Source organism: Podarcis cretensis (assembly GCF_951804945.1).
Source record: "Podarcis cretensis genome assembly, chromosome: 7".
In the NCBI taxonomy this organism is placed as follows: domain Eukaryota; kingdom Metazoa; phylum Chordata; class Lepidosauria; order Squamata; family Lacertidae; genus Podarcis; species Podarcis cretensis.
Genome location: NC_137176.1, coordinates 72,058,767 through 72,073,234, shown reverse-complemented (window position 1 = coordinate 72,073,234; position 14,468 = coordinate 72,058,767). Strand labels below are relative to the sequence as shown.

The 14,468-nt window shown below is 38.5% G+C and overlaps 1 protein-coding gene across 10 annotated transcripts in view; it reads right to left on the bottom strand.

The window, feature by feature from the left end:
- ZFPM2 (zinc finger protein, FOG family member 2) overlaps nucleotides 1–14,468 on the bottom strand; it is a 456,199-nt gene that overhangs the window by 274,017 nt on the left and 167,714 nt on the right. For 7 of the 10 annotated variants that reach the window (XM_079984179.1, XM_079984181.1, XM_079984178.1 and 4 more), the window contains one exon: nucleotides 4,043–4,201. The exons of the other annotated variants lie outside the window; for them this stretch is intronic. Coding sequence is in view for 1 of the 7 variants with exons in the window: in XM_079984174.1 (XP_079840300.1) it covers nucleotides 4,043–4,201 (159 nt within the window). In the remaining 6 variants the exon portion in view is untranslated. The remainder of the gene's footprint in view (nucleotides 1–4,042; nucleotides 4,202–14,468) is intronic. 10 annotated transcript variants of the gene reach the window in all.

The window sequence follows — 14,468 nt, the reverse complement described above, 5'->3', positions numbered from 1 at the left end:
ACTTTTAGTTATTTGGTTGATTCTTCTTTGATATGCAGTGGAGCCTGGGGCAAGGAGGTGCACTGAAAATCTAATACGGAGTTTGTGGGGGAAATGACCCAATGCACTTCAAGTGAATTTCCAAGGTCCCTTTAATAAAATTTTCAGTCCTTTCCAGAGCATTAAAAGAAAAAGAAGGGGGGCGGGGGACGGGACAATCCAGGAATGACTTTATAATACTCTCCATCCAGATAGGTTCTCTCAATACTTCAAAGTAGGCATTTTCTGTCACACCGCCCTCAGCTGGAAAGAGATTACTGGGTTTATGTACACTTTCATTCTTAGAAATATCCTTTCCAATTTCATTTGTAGCTGTGGCAGTGAAGGACAGTTTTACAGCTTCTTTTATGAATATTGCTATACATCATCTCCCACAAGGAGTGTGAAGATGTCAAAGACCATGTAGCCGTGTGTGTGTTTATGTGAGAAGATGCAACAAATGCCTTCAGTAAACCCAAGTTTTGGAAAACAGATGACCAACCAAAACTCTAAGCAAAAGCTTTACTGTTTGCTTCAGTGATGTACAAATCTGAAGTTCATATTTTGGGGTTTCTAATTGTTCAGAACAGCCAAAAGTCAGGAACATGACTTAAAAACTCATTTGTGCATGTGTGAAGCAATGATAGGTTCCTCTTTCATTTTCACCATTGTACCTTCCACAACCAACAGGGCAAACCATTATAAGATTCCATGATCCATTCATTTGGGCATACAATGAACAATAAATAGTTTGTTTAGATTGCAGCCTAAATGAATATGCATTAGGTAATAAACTGCCTAATCTATATGATAGATATTGAGCTAACGGAAGTGCAGTCTCTGACAATGAATGGCTTAGGTGATGCCATAACAGAGAATGCTCAGCTACTGAGTAAATGACAGAGTTTGTAGACCAGCTTCTGTGAGGGAAAAGAAAGTTGTAAATTTGGCTAAGGACTGAGAAGATGTCTAGAATATAGGGAAACTAAGAGACAGAAGCTGAGAGGCAAGGAGGCTGAAGGACAGGTGTGGAGTATGTAATGCACTGAGATAGAAAAACCTGAAGGAAAAAGAGCTAGGAAATAACGCTTAAAAAAATGTGTGGGGTGGGAGGGAGGACAGATAATTTGGGCACAAGGAGGCTTTGAGACACTTTACAGATCTCAGTATCAGGAAGGACTTGTATGTTATTGGGGGAATGAATATGGAAGTGCTAGGGAGAGATAGGATGGCTAAGAGGCATAGGAAAACAGACTGAAGAACAGACATCTCAGAAACCAATGGATGATGGTGGGAGACATGGACTCAAGAAAGGAAGACTCAAGGATAAAGCAGATTTGGAGTAAAACAAGAAAGAGGGCACAGAGGTAATTTAAGATGTGCACTAAAGGTAAAGAAAAAAGCAGGTATAAGAAGCTTGGAGGGCTGGAAATCATGGGCCAAGAAGTCAATCAGATGTGGCTTCTACTATAACTGTAATATTATGAAATATCAACCTTCTGAGAGCAAAGAGAGCCAAAAACACCATGTGCAGAGTCAGAATTTTACATATTGATCTAGCTGCAGTTTCTAGTTAAACTGTTATTAGCAGATGCAAATGAAACAGCTATTTTTCTGCAAGATCTTTACAAGTTTCAGGAATCCTTTCCACCAGTGTATTTTCACTTTTTATTTATGTATTTGTTTATTTCACAAAATGTATATACCGTTTGATTCTAATAAAACCTCTAAGTGGTTTAGAAGAAGGCTGCATTAGTATAACATTACCATTTTCTGATAACTGCCGCCAAGACTTTAAACAGTAGGCATAAAATAACATATGATACAGTGACTGGACAGTAACAAATATACCATTTTATATGGGCCACTTAATTAAACAAACTTAAAGTTTCTTTGCTCTTTGCTGCCTCAAGAAGCAATGGTCCAGCTTCAACTTTTTAAACAGGTATCTGTACAAGTCTTATGCCCATGCACATCACCTGTCCACCCCTCCCTTCTTGGCATGCCATGAGTGAAGGCTCCCTTGGGTTACCCGTTTCATGTTATGTCACCATAGTTTATGTCCACACTGAAAAACTATGATGGGCAGGTTCTGAACAAACCAGGGTTTGAAACTTGTTTTACATCCCCAAGAATGCATAGGCACAGGGTTCGTGCTTGTCTATGTTACATCTGAACTAGACCATTATTTCCTGGTTGAAATGTAAGCAGCTGGGACAAAGTAGAGTCAAATTATCATTAGAGGGGTAAGGCAATCCAATCATTATTATCTCAGCTACTCAGCAGGACAAGTAAGAGAGAGTTCCAAAAGAGGGTCAGAACAGACTGACACAGCTCAAGTCCAGCATTAAAGTTAAAACCAATACAATTCATTTCATTTCATGCTTTAAGAAACCAAACACATTTTTGTCAACTCAGTTTTAGGGAGGGAAAGAGTTGACTTATGGACCCAAGCACAATGAACTGTTGATATAGCAGAAGGAACTGGAGGAATTGAAGGGCAAAACCAACCACTGAATCAGGAGAATTTTTGATTTATTAAAGTTGTTTTAATTTATTTTTGTTATTCACCTTGAACTTGTCTGAATAGGATAAAAAAATGTTTCAAAGAAAGAAATAAGCTAGATTCCTTTTGTGCTCCATGTCTGGAAAAAAGGTAAAGGTAAAGGTACCCCTGCCCGTACAGGCCAGTCTTGACAGACTCTAGGGTTGTGCGCCCATCTCACTTAAGAGGCCGGGGACCAGCGCTGTCCGGAGACACTTCCGGGTCATGTGGCCAGCGTGACAAAGCTGCATCTGGCGAGCCAGCGCAGCACACGGAAACGCCGTTTACCTTCCCGCCAGTAAGCGGTCCCTATTTATCTACTTGCACCCGGGGGTGCTTTCAAACTGCTAGGTTGGCAAGCGCTGGGACCGAGCAACGGGAGTGCACCGCACCGCAGGGATTCGAACCGCCGACCTGACGATCGGCAAGCCCTAGGCGCTGAGGCTTTTACCCACAGCGCCACCCGCGTCCCATGTCTGGAAGTGAAGCTATAAAGCTGTTCAAGCTTCTTTTACTGTCCACTTTCTTAATTTTTTTCAAGACAGCTTCTCTTCAACTACGGTTAAAGATGACTGGCTTTGAAAGTATCCATAGTTAATGTTAGCCACACTTTATCAATCGAAATGTAAAAAACCATGGTTGAGCAGAAGAGATAGATTCCAAACTTCTGCTGCACAGGAGGAAGAGAGAGGAGTGTGAGAGCTCAAGGCTTGTTGCAGCTCATTTACGTTCATTTGCATCCTGCTAAATAGGTTTAGCGTGGTATGCAAATCTGCCCAACCTGTCTTTTGCTCATGGCTTATCTTTGAAAAGTTACTGAGCATCATGGAGCCCATGCCATCACCTTAAAGGAATGTTTTATAATGTTGTAATCAATAGTTCATAGGAATCAAAACCACAGGAACACAGCTAAAACAGCATTGGACAAAATTATTTTGAAAATGCTCTGAGAAGATACTATTTTTAAAATATAATTTATTTTTGTTATTCACCTTGAACATGTTGCTACTAGTACCAAGATTTGTGACTTGATATGTAACATGTATTGCAATTTTTTGTTTCTTAAGTCAGAATATAGTGTGGTTACATCCACACCATACACTTAAAGCACTTATACCACTTTATTTAATTAACTCAAATGACTTTTTGACTGCCAGAACCAGAATGAAATGCCTTTAAACCTAAACCAAATATGAACACATACCAGTTTTAATGTGTGCTGTAAAAGAAAGGCTCTTTGATCCTAAGTTCAGAATCAAACAAGGCAAAATGGTACAGCAGGAGCAAATGCTTTGCATTGAGACTGTGCATAAAAAACAGTCTTTGTTAGTTTGAAGTAGCATTTGCTTAACAAACTGTTCAGCAAGAACTGGGTATATCTGATTATGTCAAAAGAGGATTTTTTTGTGTAAAATATTTGCAAGGGAGTCGATTCAATACAAATGATTGCTGACCCAAGGATTGCTTAATACTGATTACCTTTATTACAAAAGTATTCCACTTCTTCACAGCTCAGATTCCCAGGCTCAAATTCTGCAGAAAAGCTTCCCTCCAGAGGAAAGTCTTCTTTGGAGATAATGTCATTTCCCTCCGATAGACACTCTTCTTCTTCATCCTCAACAGCATCCTCAAGGGGGCCTTTAAAGAAACCAACAACATTGTACCAACATAATGTACAAGTAGTCACATAATAAAAGTGTAAAGTTGGACATCTGTACCTAAGGTTTCATAGAAGTAGATGATCACAGAAGTAGATGGTCTTCCATAGGTTGCTCTTCTTATTTAGCTTGGTCTTTAAAGTGTTCCTTACAGTGCACACCTACTCAGCAGCAAGTCCAATTGACTTCAATGGGTCTCACTCCCAAGTACCTTTATAGGCATGCAACTTAAACCAACCTTATTTTTTCTAAGCTATATCAAATACAAACAACTGAAGTAAAATACAGTGGACGCTCAGGTTGCAAATGTGATCCGTGCAGGATGCAAGTTTGCAACCCGCAGCGTTTGCAACCCACGCCTGCACGTCTGTGCACGTGCGGGTTGCGATTCGGTGCTTCTGCACATGCGTGACTGCCAAAACCTGGAAGTAACCCGTTCCGGTACTTCCAGGTTTCGGCAGTCCGCAACCCGATAAAACGCAACTGAAGCGGACACAACATGAGGTAAGATTGTATGAATTCTTATTTTCTGTGGTGGCCCCTCGTTTTTGGTATGCTAGCCTGACACCTTCATTATATATATTTAGGGGCCAGGAGAGAACATTTCTCTTATCTCAGGCCTATGGCTAAATAAACAATCTATGGCCTTTTAAACTGTGGGAGGGTATTGGTTTTTTTGCTATTGTTTTAAGTATTTTTATGTTTTGCCTGTGCTCCTTAGATGAAGGGTGCTATATAAATTAAACAAACAAACAAACAATAAATAAATAGCAGGACCCTCACTGCCTTTCAGTGAAATAGGATTGCCCTCTAATCAGGGAATTCCATAGCCGTGGTGTCACCACTGAAAATATCCTGGGGACCCATTTTTCATGCTATGCCGACTAATGGAACCATGTCTCCCCCAGACTGCAGATTTTGTTTCAGAAGGTACTGATGAAGATTCTTTTTTAACTACTCCGATCCTGAGTTATTAGTGATTTGTGCAGTAGTACTGATATCTTGTACTCACATCATACCTTAAGGCCAGAATCCAACACTTTGGGTATTTTGGACCCAAAGGCCAGTGCATACACTTGGGTATGAACAATATCAGTGGTGGGATGGGGGGCAGGGATAAGAATAAACCATCTGCTTTCATGTCAAAAATATACTTGTGAATTATCCTGTTTTATAGTACTATACTACCTCTGTATTTAATAACCAGCTAAGTATTTCTGGTATCAATGGTCTTATTTTATATTTGATAAGTAGATAGGGTACTTGAAATGAGAATCTCGGAATACTTTTGAAGACAGAGCTAAAGGTAAATAATTCTGTCAATCATAACATTAGTCTCTAAAAACACTGATAATCAGAGCCTTCAACTTATACACACAAAAACATTTCAGGAAAGCAGACAGGCAAGACTTGAAAGAAGAAATATAACACATTCCTCAAAAGGAGGTGGGGAATGATATAATGATATAATGGAATACCCCTCTTGTATCTGAGCCAACGGGATCTATCCTATTTGAAGGCTCCTTTTTCACTGTTATTTGCTACTACATAACAAGCATACCGTATATATGTACATTTAAATAAAAATAAACCACCAACCTGCTTACCCACATGGCAGTATGGATAATACACATTTACCCATAACTGGTCTACCCCATCACTGTATTATGTCAACGCCAAGGCATGGGAACAAAGAAACTGAGCTTGCACATTATCATTTTATATTCTAGAAAGGAATATGGTATATTTTAATGAAACTAAATTTACTATATAGTGACAAGTTGTAACCTTACATAGTGCACTTAGAGTGACATTTGCCCTCTACTTTGGGGATTCCTGTCAGTTATTCTGAGATCCCATTATTAGAATCACAAGCATTCCTAGAAATGTACACCTCTGGAAGAGCTCTTTGAAGCAGACAGGATGAGGTCAAAAAAGTGTACTTCATCTCAGTCTCCAGAGGCAAACTGATAAATCAAATTCCAAGTCCTATCAACTTTCAGGTCTACCCAAATGCCAAGTGACTAGAACAATATCTTATGCTCTATCTAAGCTTATATATACACCCATTCTGAAGTGAATGCTGGAAGCTGAATCCTCTTCTCTCTCCGAACAAAGTAGCCACAAAGTAAGTAATAAAAAGAAGGGATTCCTATTATTATTATTATTATTATTATTATTATTATTATTATTATTATTTTGTAATGCTGACACACATTTCAAACCCATGTTATTCAGAACAGACCTTTCCAGTGTTGAGGCTCAGCATGGGCTCATTTTTACCAATTGACCATGAACCCTAATCATTGCTCCCTTCCTTTCCCATGATCCTAACATAACTGCAGTGAGGGCATTTGGTAGTATCTGGGTTCTTACTGTCCACCATTTGAATTTAAAGAGCTAACAGAGGTTTGGTCAGGGAAACCCTGTGATACTCCCAATCACAAGCAGGATGGAACTCCAACTTTTAAACAGGTTCAAGGTTAAAACTATTTCTTTGCTACTTATTATGAAAAAACTGTAAATCATTTTCTCAAGTCCTTTCTGAGTTTGCCTGACAGCAGTTAATAAGGATGGGGTGGATACAGAGGTGTTCCTGGACACAGCAAATCCACACAAACCTGATGTAATTGAGCTTAACAGCAAGGCAAAAGCTATTTTTTTCTGGCCAAGGAAAATGGGAGCTATTTAAAATGAACAAGTTCTTCCTGCAGCCACTCACTTTTAACATAAGTTGCATCAGGGGATCTGTAGGAAAGAAACATTTTTATTAATTTTTTCCTTATCTGAGAGAAGAATGTTGATTTTTTTCATTTACGTTCCTTGCCTGCAGGTAGCAGACCAGAGAATCATATAGTAGAAATTTTTTTCCTTTTGATTAATTTCATTCCATGTGTTATGTTATTTTTATATATAATTGATTTCAGGTTTTGCTCATAGCTGTACATCTTTTTTATATCTCTACCTACTGCCTTCGTTCAATCAAGAAAGTTGAAGGAAATTACCTGAATTTTGTTAAGTTTATTAAAAAAAGAGCTCTGTGAATATTTAAATTGAGTTTTGAAATGCTAATACAAGAAAGATATTAGAGAATTTTAATGGTGGGTTCCATTTGACCCACAGACTATTGAAGAAAGGGTCAAATTTTATTCAAATTATTTCTTTACAGTAAAAAATAACATATGAACCCTTTGATTTTATAAAAGTGGATTAACATTCATCCTTGCTCAATCTTTTGGCACTTTGGTACATGACAGAATTAACTAGGGTTGTGTATAAAGTTTTCAAAAGCCTTTAGATGTTTGAGTAGTTTAGAACTTTACTTTCAATAATATCTCTTCCACTTGTCTCTTTTGAATAATACTAAAAGATCTCAAATAAACTTCTATCTGCTGCTGCTTTTCCCCCTAGAGCCTATGCCAGATGAAGCTAGGTTCACTCACAGAAAGCTATTGTAATGAAAAGAAACAGTATGTAAAAATTGTTCTGAAATACAGGTGTCAGGATGTGTTCTTCATTGGGTCACTTATAAATCTCTTATTCTATTTATGATTTGTAAAAAAAAATCATATTGGTGTACAAAAACAGACTTTGCAGGTAATATATTTGCAGGGAAAACATTTTGCGTGCTGGCTTGTTTGTTTTTCTTCCAAGAAACGTGACTCAATAGAGCAGAGCCAGACCAAGGAAAGCAAACATGGCACACTGCAGATATGTCTGGACTACAGTTTCCATCATTGTTGTCCACTGGCCATGCAGGCTGGAAGTTGTAGTCCAGCAACATCTGCTGGGCACTTTGCTTCCTATCTCTGACTCAGACACAGAGAGAAGTTAATTGTATGCTGGAGCAGGGGTGGCTAATATGTGGCCCTCCAGATGTTGCCGGACTACAACCTTCGTAATTATTGACTATTGGCCATGTTGCCTGTCCTACATACCCCCTGTTCAGAAAGGTAAACAGCCGATAGTTAATTCTTTATTGACAAAAGTACACACAGCAGTTCCTAAGATGCATCAGATACACACACAAACACTAACTTCTAGCGTCTACTTAAGCTGGCATTAACTTTTCCAAGTTCATGCCTGGCGGAGCAGCTGAAGCAACATTGGAACCATGCCTCCATCCTCCAGACTTATGTACCTTCATTTGATGAAGTGCACATGCACAACCTGAGGCTTCTCCTGCACTTCCCTCTTCAAATCTCTAGTTCTAGGAGACAGAGGGACAAGGGAATGTGGGGGTTTGAATGCCCCGCCCCTTGCCTGAACAGCCGTTTCCTCCGCTTCTGACATTTCCTGCACCCCCACCTCCATTTCCGACTGCTCAGACCCTTCCCCTACCCACCCACCCCAAACCTCTGCCCCACGGGTGGCACCAAACTCCTTAAATCATGGGCCTCATGTCCTGGGCCAGCCTTCGACCCCAACCTCTGTAAGACACTCGTCAAAGCCCCACCAGTCCCTGTTATTGCTGGAGCCTGATGAGAGATGGAGTTCAGTTTAGGTGGGAGAAATTAACTGGTGGGAGTTGTGGGGGCAGGGAAGGACATGGATGATTAAGAACCTTAAGATGCACAAGAAGGGAAGGATGAAGCAGAAAATGGATATGAGAAGAGAATACTATAATGTAAAAGAAAAGCACTACAAGAGTGATTATAAAATGGAAGTCCCAAAGAAAAGGAGAGGTAAGATGAACTAAGCAGAAAAGGGAGAGTCAGCATTTACTTGAAAAAGTGGGAAGTCTATCTGTCTATCTATCTATCATCTATCTATCTATCATCTGTTTAAAAAATCGTGAAAGGAAGCTAATCCATGTTAAGAAATATTGTTTGTTAACCTTTACATATTCCCTTTGGCTATTTTAGAAAAGTAATACTAAATTTTTCAAGAGGCTTCCAATTGATACATGGTCAGGGGAAAAGTAAAAAAAATGATCCATTTATCAACAAGCAATATACACTGTAAGTACTAGTATTATGAACTTGTATTATGTAGTCATCTCCCATTCCAACCTGTTACAGGAAATAAAAATAGGATGCACATAAGAACTTTGATGCCACAAATGATGTTGCTCAAGAGAATTTACTGGCCAGCATATGTGCAACAAGCACATTCAAGATCAAAGAAAATGAAAGCTGAGTGGGGTAGGACATGGAGGGAGCTTGCCCTTCTCAGGAAGATGTCAAATCTGAGCCCCTCTGCAATACCACTTTGGAACTGGTGCAGTTTAAAAAAAAAGAGGAGGGAAATACCACCCTTCTGTCTTCATGGGCAGATTAGTAAAGCACTGCCACTCCTGCCTTCCTGGCCCCCTTGCAGAATTGCTTTCAAAGCCTTTAAACACACTCTTCACACTTAGATAACAAGGTTTGTTTACAAACATGTTGCAAAGCAATTTAAAAAATGCTATACCAACAACACCTAGTTACATTCTGAGTAATTTCCAAGTATTTTATCCATGCATATTTTGCTCATCATACATTTGCACTGAATTCTTGACTCCATGCATACTTAAGATCATGTTATTGTTTACATGGCAATCTAACCTGAGATGAAATTTTCCTATCATAAAAGCTCCAATTAACCATGGGCTCTTTTCTTTGCTCTCAATTTGCATCAGTCACTGTGATTAACCCCTTGAAGACACAAACAAATCAGCAACCAAAACAAGCCTGTCGTTTTTTATAGAAAAAAAATTGAGACAAGTGATTACATAGATCCAACAAAAGAGGCATATAGCTGTCTGCAATGTAAATAATTTGACTTTTAAAGTCTACTAGTCAGACAACTTAGTATTGACACTGTATATTATAATATTGCATTGGGAATGATGCTTTTTAACATGTCCATAAATGGTCTGAAGTTAGGGATAAGCTGTGAAGTGGCCAGGTTTGCTACTTACATCAAATTATTCATGGTAGAAAAAACAAAACAAAAAGAGATTACAAAGAGCTTCAAAAGATGGGATATAAATGGGTGAACAGGCAATCAAATGGCAAATGTACTGCATTATAGACATCAAATGGCAAATGTACTGCATTATATACATTTGGGCAAAAACAAAAACCCTAGATAAAGTCTGAACTCACAGTGACAAGTCAGGAAAGAGATCTCAAAATCATGATGGACAGCTCCACTACGAAGATGTTGATCAAGTATGCAGTAGTTATGAAAAAAGTATGCCAGGGATCATTAGGAAAGGGATCAAAAATAAAGCTGCTAGTGTTGTTGTGCCTACCTGTGGTGCAATCATACCTGGAATACTATGTACAGTTCTGCCTGCTGCAGGTGAGAGTCAAACTAAATATTACATTAGCTAGGTAGCTGTACCCTTTAAGTGCCTTCCACATAAAGGCACTGCTCTGTAGATAACACATTGCAGTTTGACCCTAAAAAAGGATACTGTTGAGCTGGAAAAGGTGCAGAAAAGAGCAACTAAAATTATTAAGGGGCTGGAAATCAATGCTATTAACCTAAGTAAGTATGTAGTGACAGGCACTTTGCTAGTATATATTGACATATGGGGACCCATGAAAAATGTTAACAGAAGAGGGAGAGAGAAAAGGATTGGGTCAAATATATTATCCGTACACACACACCTCACTCAATGAAGCAAGTTCTAGAGACTGAAACCACTTCAGCCACCCCATGTTCCAGATGCAGTAGGGAATAGTTTCCACTGTAAGTATCAATGCCCTTTTTATTGTACACACACAGTCATAACTATTTTGTTTACTATTTATAGGACTGAGGAGTCAAAAACATCTTTACAGATCTGTTTACTTAATCTGGTAGGTATCACAAAAATTTGTATTGGAAGTTCACTATAATGTTTTTGCTAAGTTTTGCTTTGTATCACATCAAATAACTTTCCTATCCTGCCTGTTTATATTCCTCATATATTTACAGACAACTTATTGTATTCCCTTTAATAGCTAATTTATCAAATTGCACACTTCAGTGACTATCTCATCTGTCCTCAATAGTCAATTACAGAAGCTTTTCAATCTTTTTGTTGTTCTACTCTCGAAATTTTTTCGAATTCCTTAGTGCTGATGTGCTTCCTTTATTCAGATTTATTTATTTTATTCTAGATGTATACTTGGCAAAGAATTTCTCTCCATCCTGTGTTGCAATCATTTTAACAATTGTTTATATATGTACACACTTATTTTACAATTATAGTCCAAGAGTGTAAAGCAGCAAACAGAACAGCTACTGGAATTCTGTGTATCTTAGCAGAGAACATGTACCAATAATTTTTTTTGTGTTGCACCCCACTGCTGCAATCCGTTCTGCTTTCCTGAAACTCAATCCACAGGTGGAGGTGCTCCACCCGGAATCATTTCAATGACTCCATTCTATCTATACTTTTCCTTTGTGTACACATATCTACTTGTATGAGGAAGCCAAAGCTCAATATGCTTTGTGGTCCCAGGTTCAATCCTTGATATCCTAAGAGGATCAGGTAGTAGGTGACCCAAAATACTCTTGTCTGAGACCCTAAAGAGCCATTGTCAGTCAGAACAGATAATACTGGGAAAGATGGAAAAATAGGCAGATTTTGTATAAGACAAGTTTTTGCAGTAAATTTATAGAGTGCCACCTATGTGCACAAGGGTTGTGTGTCTGCATTTCAGAGGATAAAATGAGCTTGACAAATGCACAATATTTTAGTACCTCAAAGCAGTGTGCAGAATAAAAAGAGGTTCACAATTTTGCAAATGGAAAAAGAAACCCTATGGAAAACCATCTAGGAGGCAAATTAGCAATTGACAGAAACATTACCCATTGTAAGTGTGTAAGAAAGCCAACACCATCCTGGAGAGCTGTTAAAACACTGACATTTTTTAAGACTGCTCTTAATAGGATAGAAAGGAGTTAAAATTAAAGTGTAAAATATTATAATAATATATTATAGTAGTAATAATAATGGTCAGCCATTGTTAGTAATACAGACGAAACATAAAAAATGGCTTGCAGCCCTGCTTGTCACAGGCAATATAACATGATTGTCCCATACAGTAATAGAAATTCTTTTGAAAATAATTAGATTTCCAAGATGGACATTTTTATAGAAGTGACATTGCTATTAAAAAAAATGAGCGTAAAACTCTATAGACCGCGATATTACAAAATGTCACCATGCATTATAATAACATGTGGGTACTACTGCAAGGATATATGGAAAACGGAAGGATGTTGGGGAACAGAGTTATTCTACAAGAGATACAAGGGATACGAATCGAATCTGAAGACATAAGAAATGCAATAGTAATATCTGGAAGGTCTGCATACACTCCTGAAAGTCATCTTTATTGTCTTTTTTTCCTCCTTTACAAATATTCCATTCCTATCCCTCTTACTCTTTTATCATTAGTGGCACACAAGCCATTAAATGCAAGTTTAGTATTTTCTCTTACATAATGTATGATTTCTTTGTTAAATTAAACTGAGCATCAATATTTACAGATTACTATCAGTAAAAATAGCACAAGAAATTGTAATAATGTCACTAGCATAATACTTAATTGCTGTGTAATTATTTAGGACGAGATCGTTGGAATATTTCCTTTAAAGTATCTGTGCATGCTCCCGCTTGATGTCCCAGCAAAGGAACACTCGAGAAAGGATTTATTCTCATCATCAGAATCCAGACTTCGGTGGAAAAATTAGTAAACAGCTATTCTGTTGCCAAACCATACACTCAGATGTTCTTCCAGCTTCTGTTGGCATGCAATGTGGATTTTTAGGGTGCAATTCAAGATAGTTTTGACTTCACTGGATACTTATCCCCAACTCCCAATCCCGGTCAAAAAAAACCCCCCAAAACAGCCTTCATAGATATGTTTCCTTTGCTGTTTGTGAGCCCAAAGTTTCAAAAGTCTGGATCAGGCAACAAGGACAGAGCTCCTGCTCACCTTTCTCTGGCTTCTAAGAGACTCCTGGTTCCTGTATGCGTACAAATGTTTAACAAAACAAATGTGTGCCTATGGGAACATGTGTACATGTTTCCAGGTAAAGAAATATTACAAATTAAGAGCTAATATTCAGGGGATTTCTCATCACAAATTGGAGCCTGAGGAAAGGTCACCAGTTTGGACTGAGAGAAATCATATAACTGGCTGCAGTGAAAAAGGTTTTAAACAATGGCTAACTTCAGTATACTCCATATGGCTCTTTTCATTAGATGTACACATATACCATCTGAAAGCCTCTCAAAACGACTTTGAGTGTTCTTAGGCAGCTAGTTACTTTTGCTTGCATCTTTTGAAAACAGTAAGGCAAGGAGAAGGAAGAAAATACCACTTTCTGGATGGTGACATAGAGGAGCATTGCCCCACCAACCACATTAGCTGTGGGAGACATGAGACAGAAGTAGAGGCAGGAGGAAACTGACGTAAACACCACTCAGGTTCACAGCTGCTGATTGACTGAGTATTCAGAGTGGGCTGGAGGAAGACTACAAGGATGACAGTGAATCTTTGAAGGGAGTTATTGAAACTTCCAAGGAATAACAAAAACTCTGATCCTAGTTGGAGCATTACCAAGCATGTCAAGCATCTGTTTCAATTATAGCCAGAAAGAAGACAGGAACTTGAGAAAGGTTTAAGGATTAATGTCCATCCAAACCCTTTGAAATGCAATAAAAAAACTAAAGTGGTGCTAATATAGGTGTTAGGAAATGCATGTGTTGTTTACATTGAAAAATATATCTTTCAGAAACCAGAAAAGCATAATACAGCCCTCATACTTTACGCCAAAAAATAGGAAACACAAATGAAAAAGGATTTTCTTTTGGTCTTTCTTCATGGTGAAGTAGTACCTAGCAGAACACTTAAAAGTAGAACTTAAACTACTGTCTTCCTAGGCCATCCAAAAGGGAATATGGACCTTTAGTGATTTTCAAATATCAGAGCAAGTTTATATGCAGCCATGCTACCAGTGGCTTTCCATGAGCTGAAGCACAGATGAAGGAATTCATGCAAAGAGTCACCTCATCCCTGGAAAGCATTAGGTTGCTTGTTAATAACACTTTCTTTGATATTCTCTTTAATTGCACATTTGCTGGACCTTATTGGCTATCCAGCAAGGCAGTGCAGGGTGCTGCTCACAGACAGGGTATTGTCTTCTGGGTATGTGAGGGTGTACTTAAAGTATACAGAAAAATAGTAGTTTTGGAGAACTGTCCCTGATACCACACACAGGTGAGAAGAATAGTTCGCCTTCCATGCTATACTACTCAG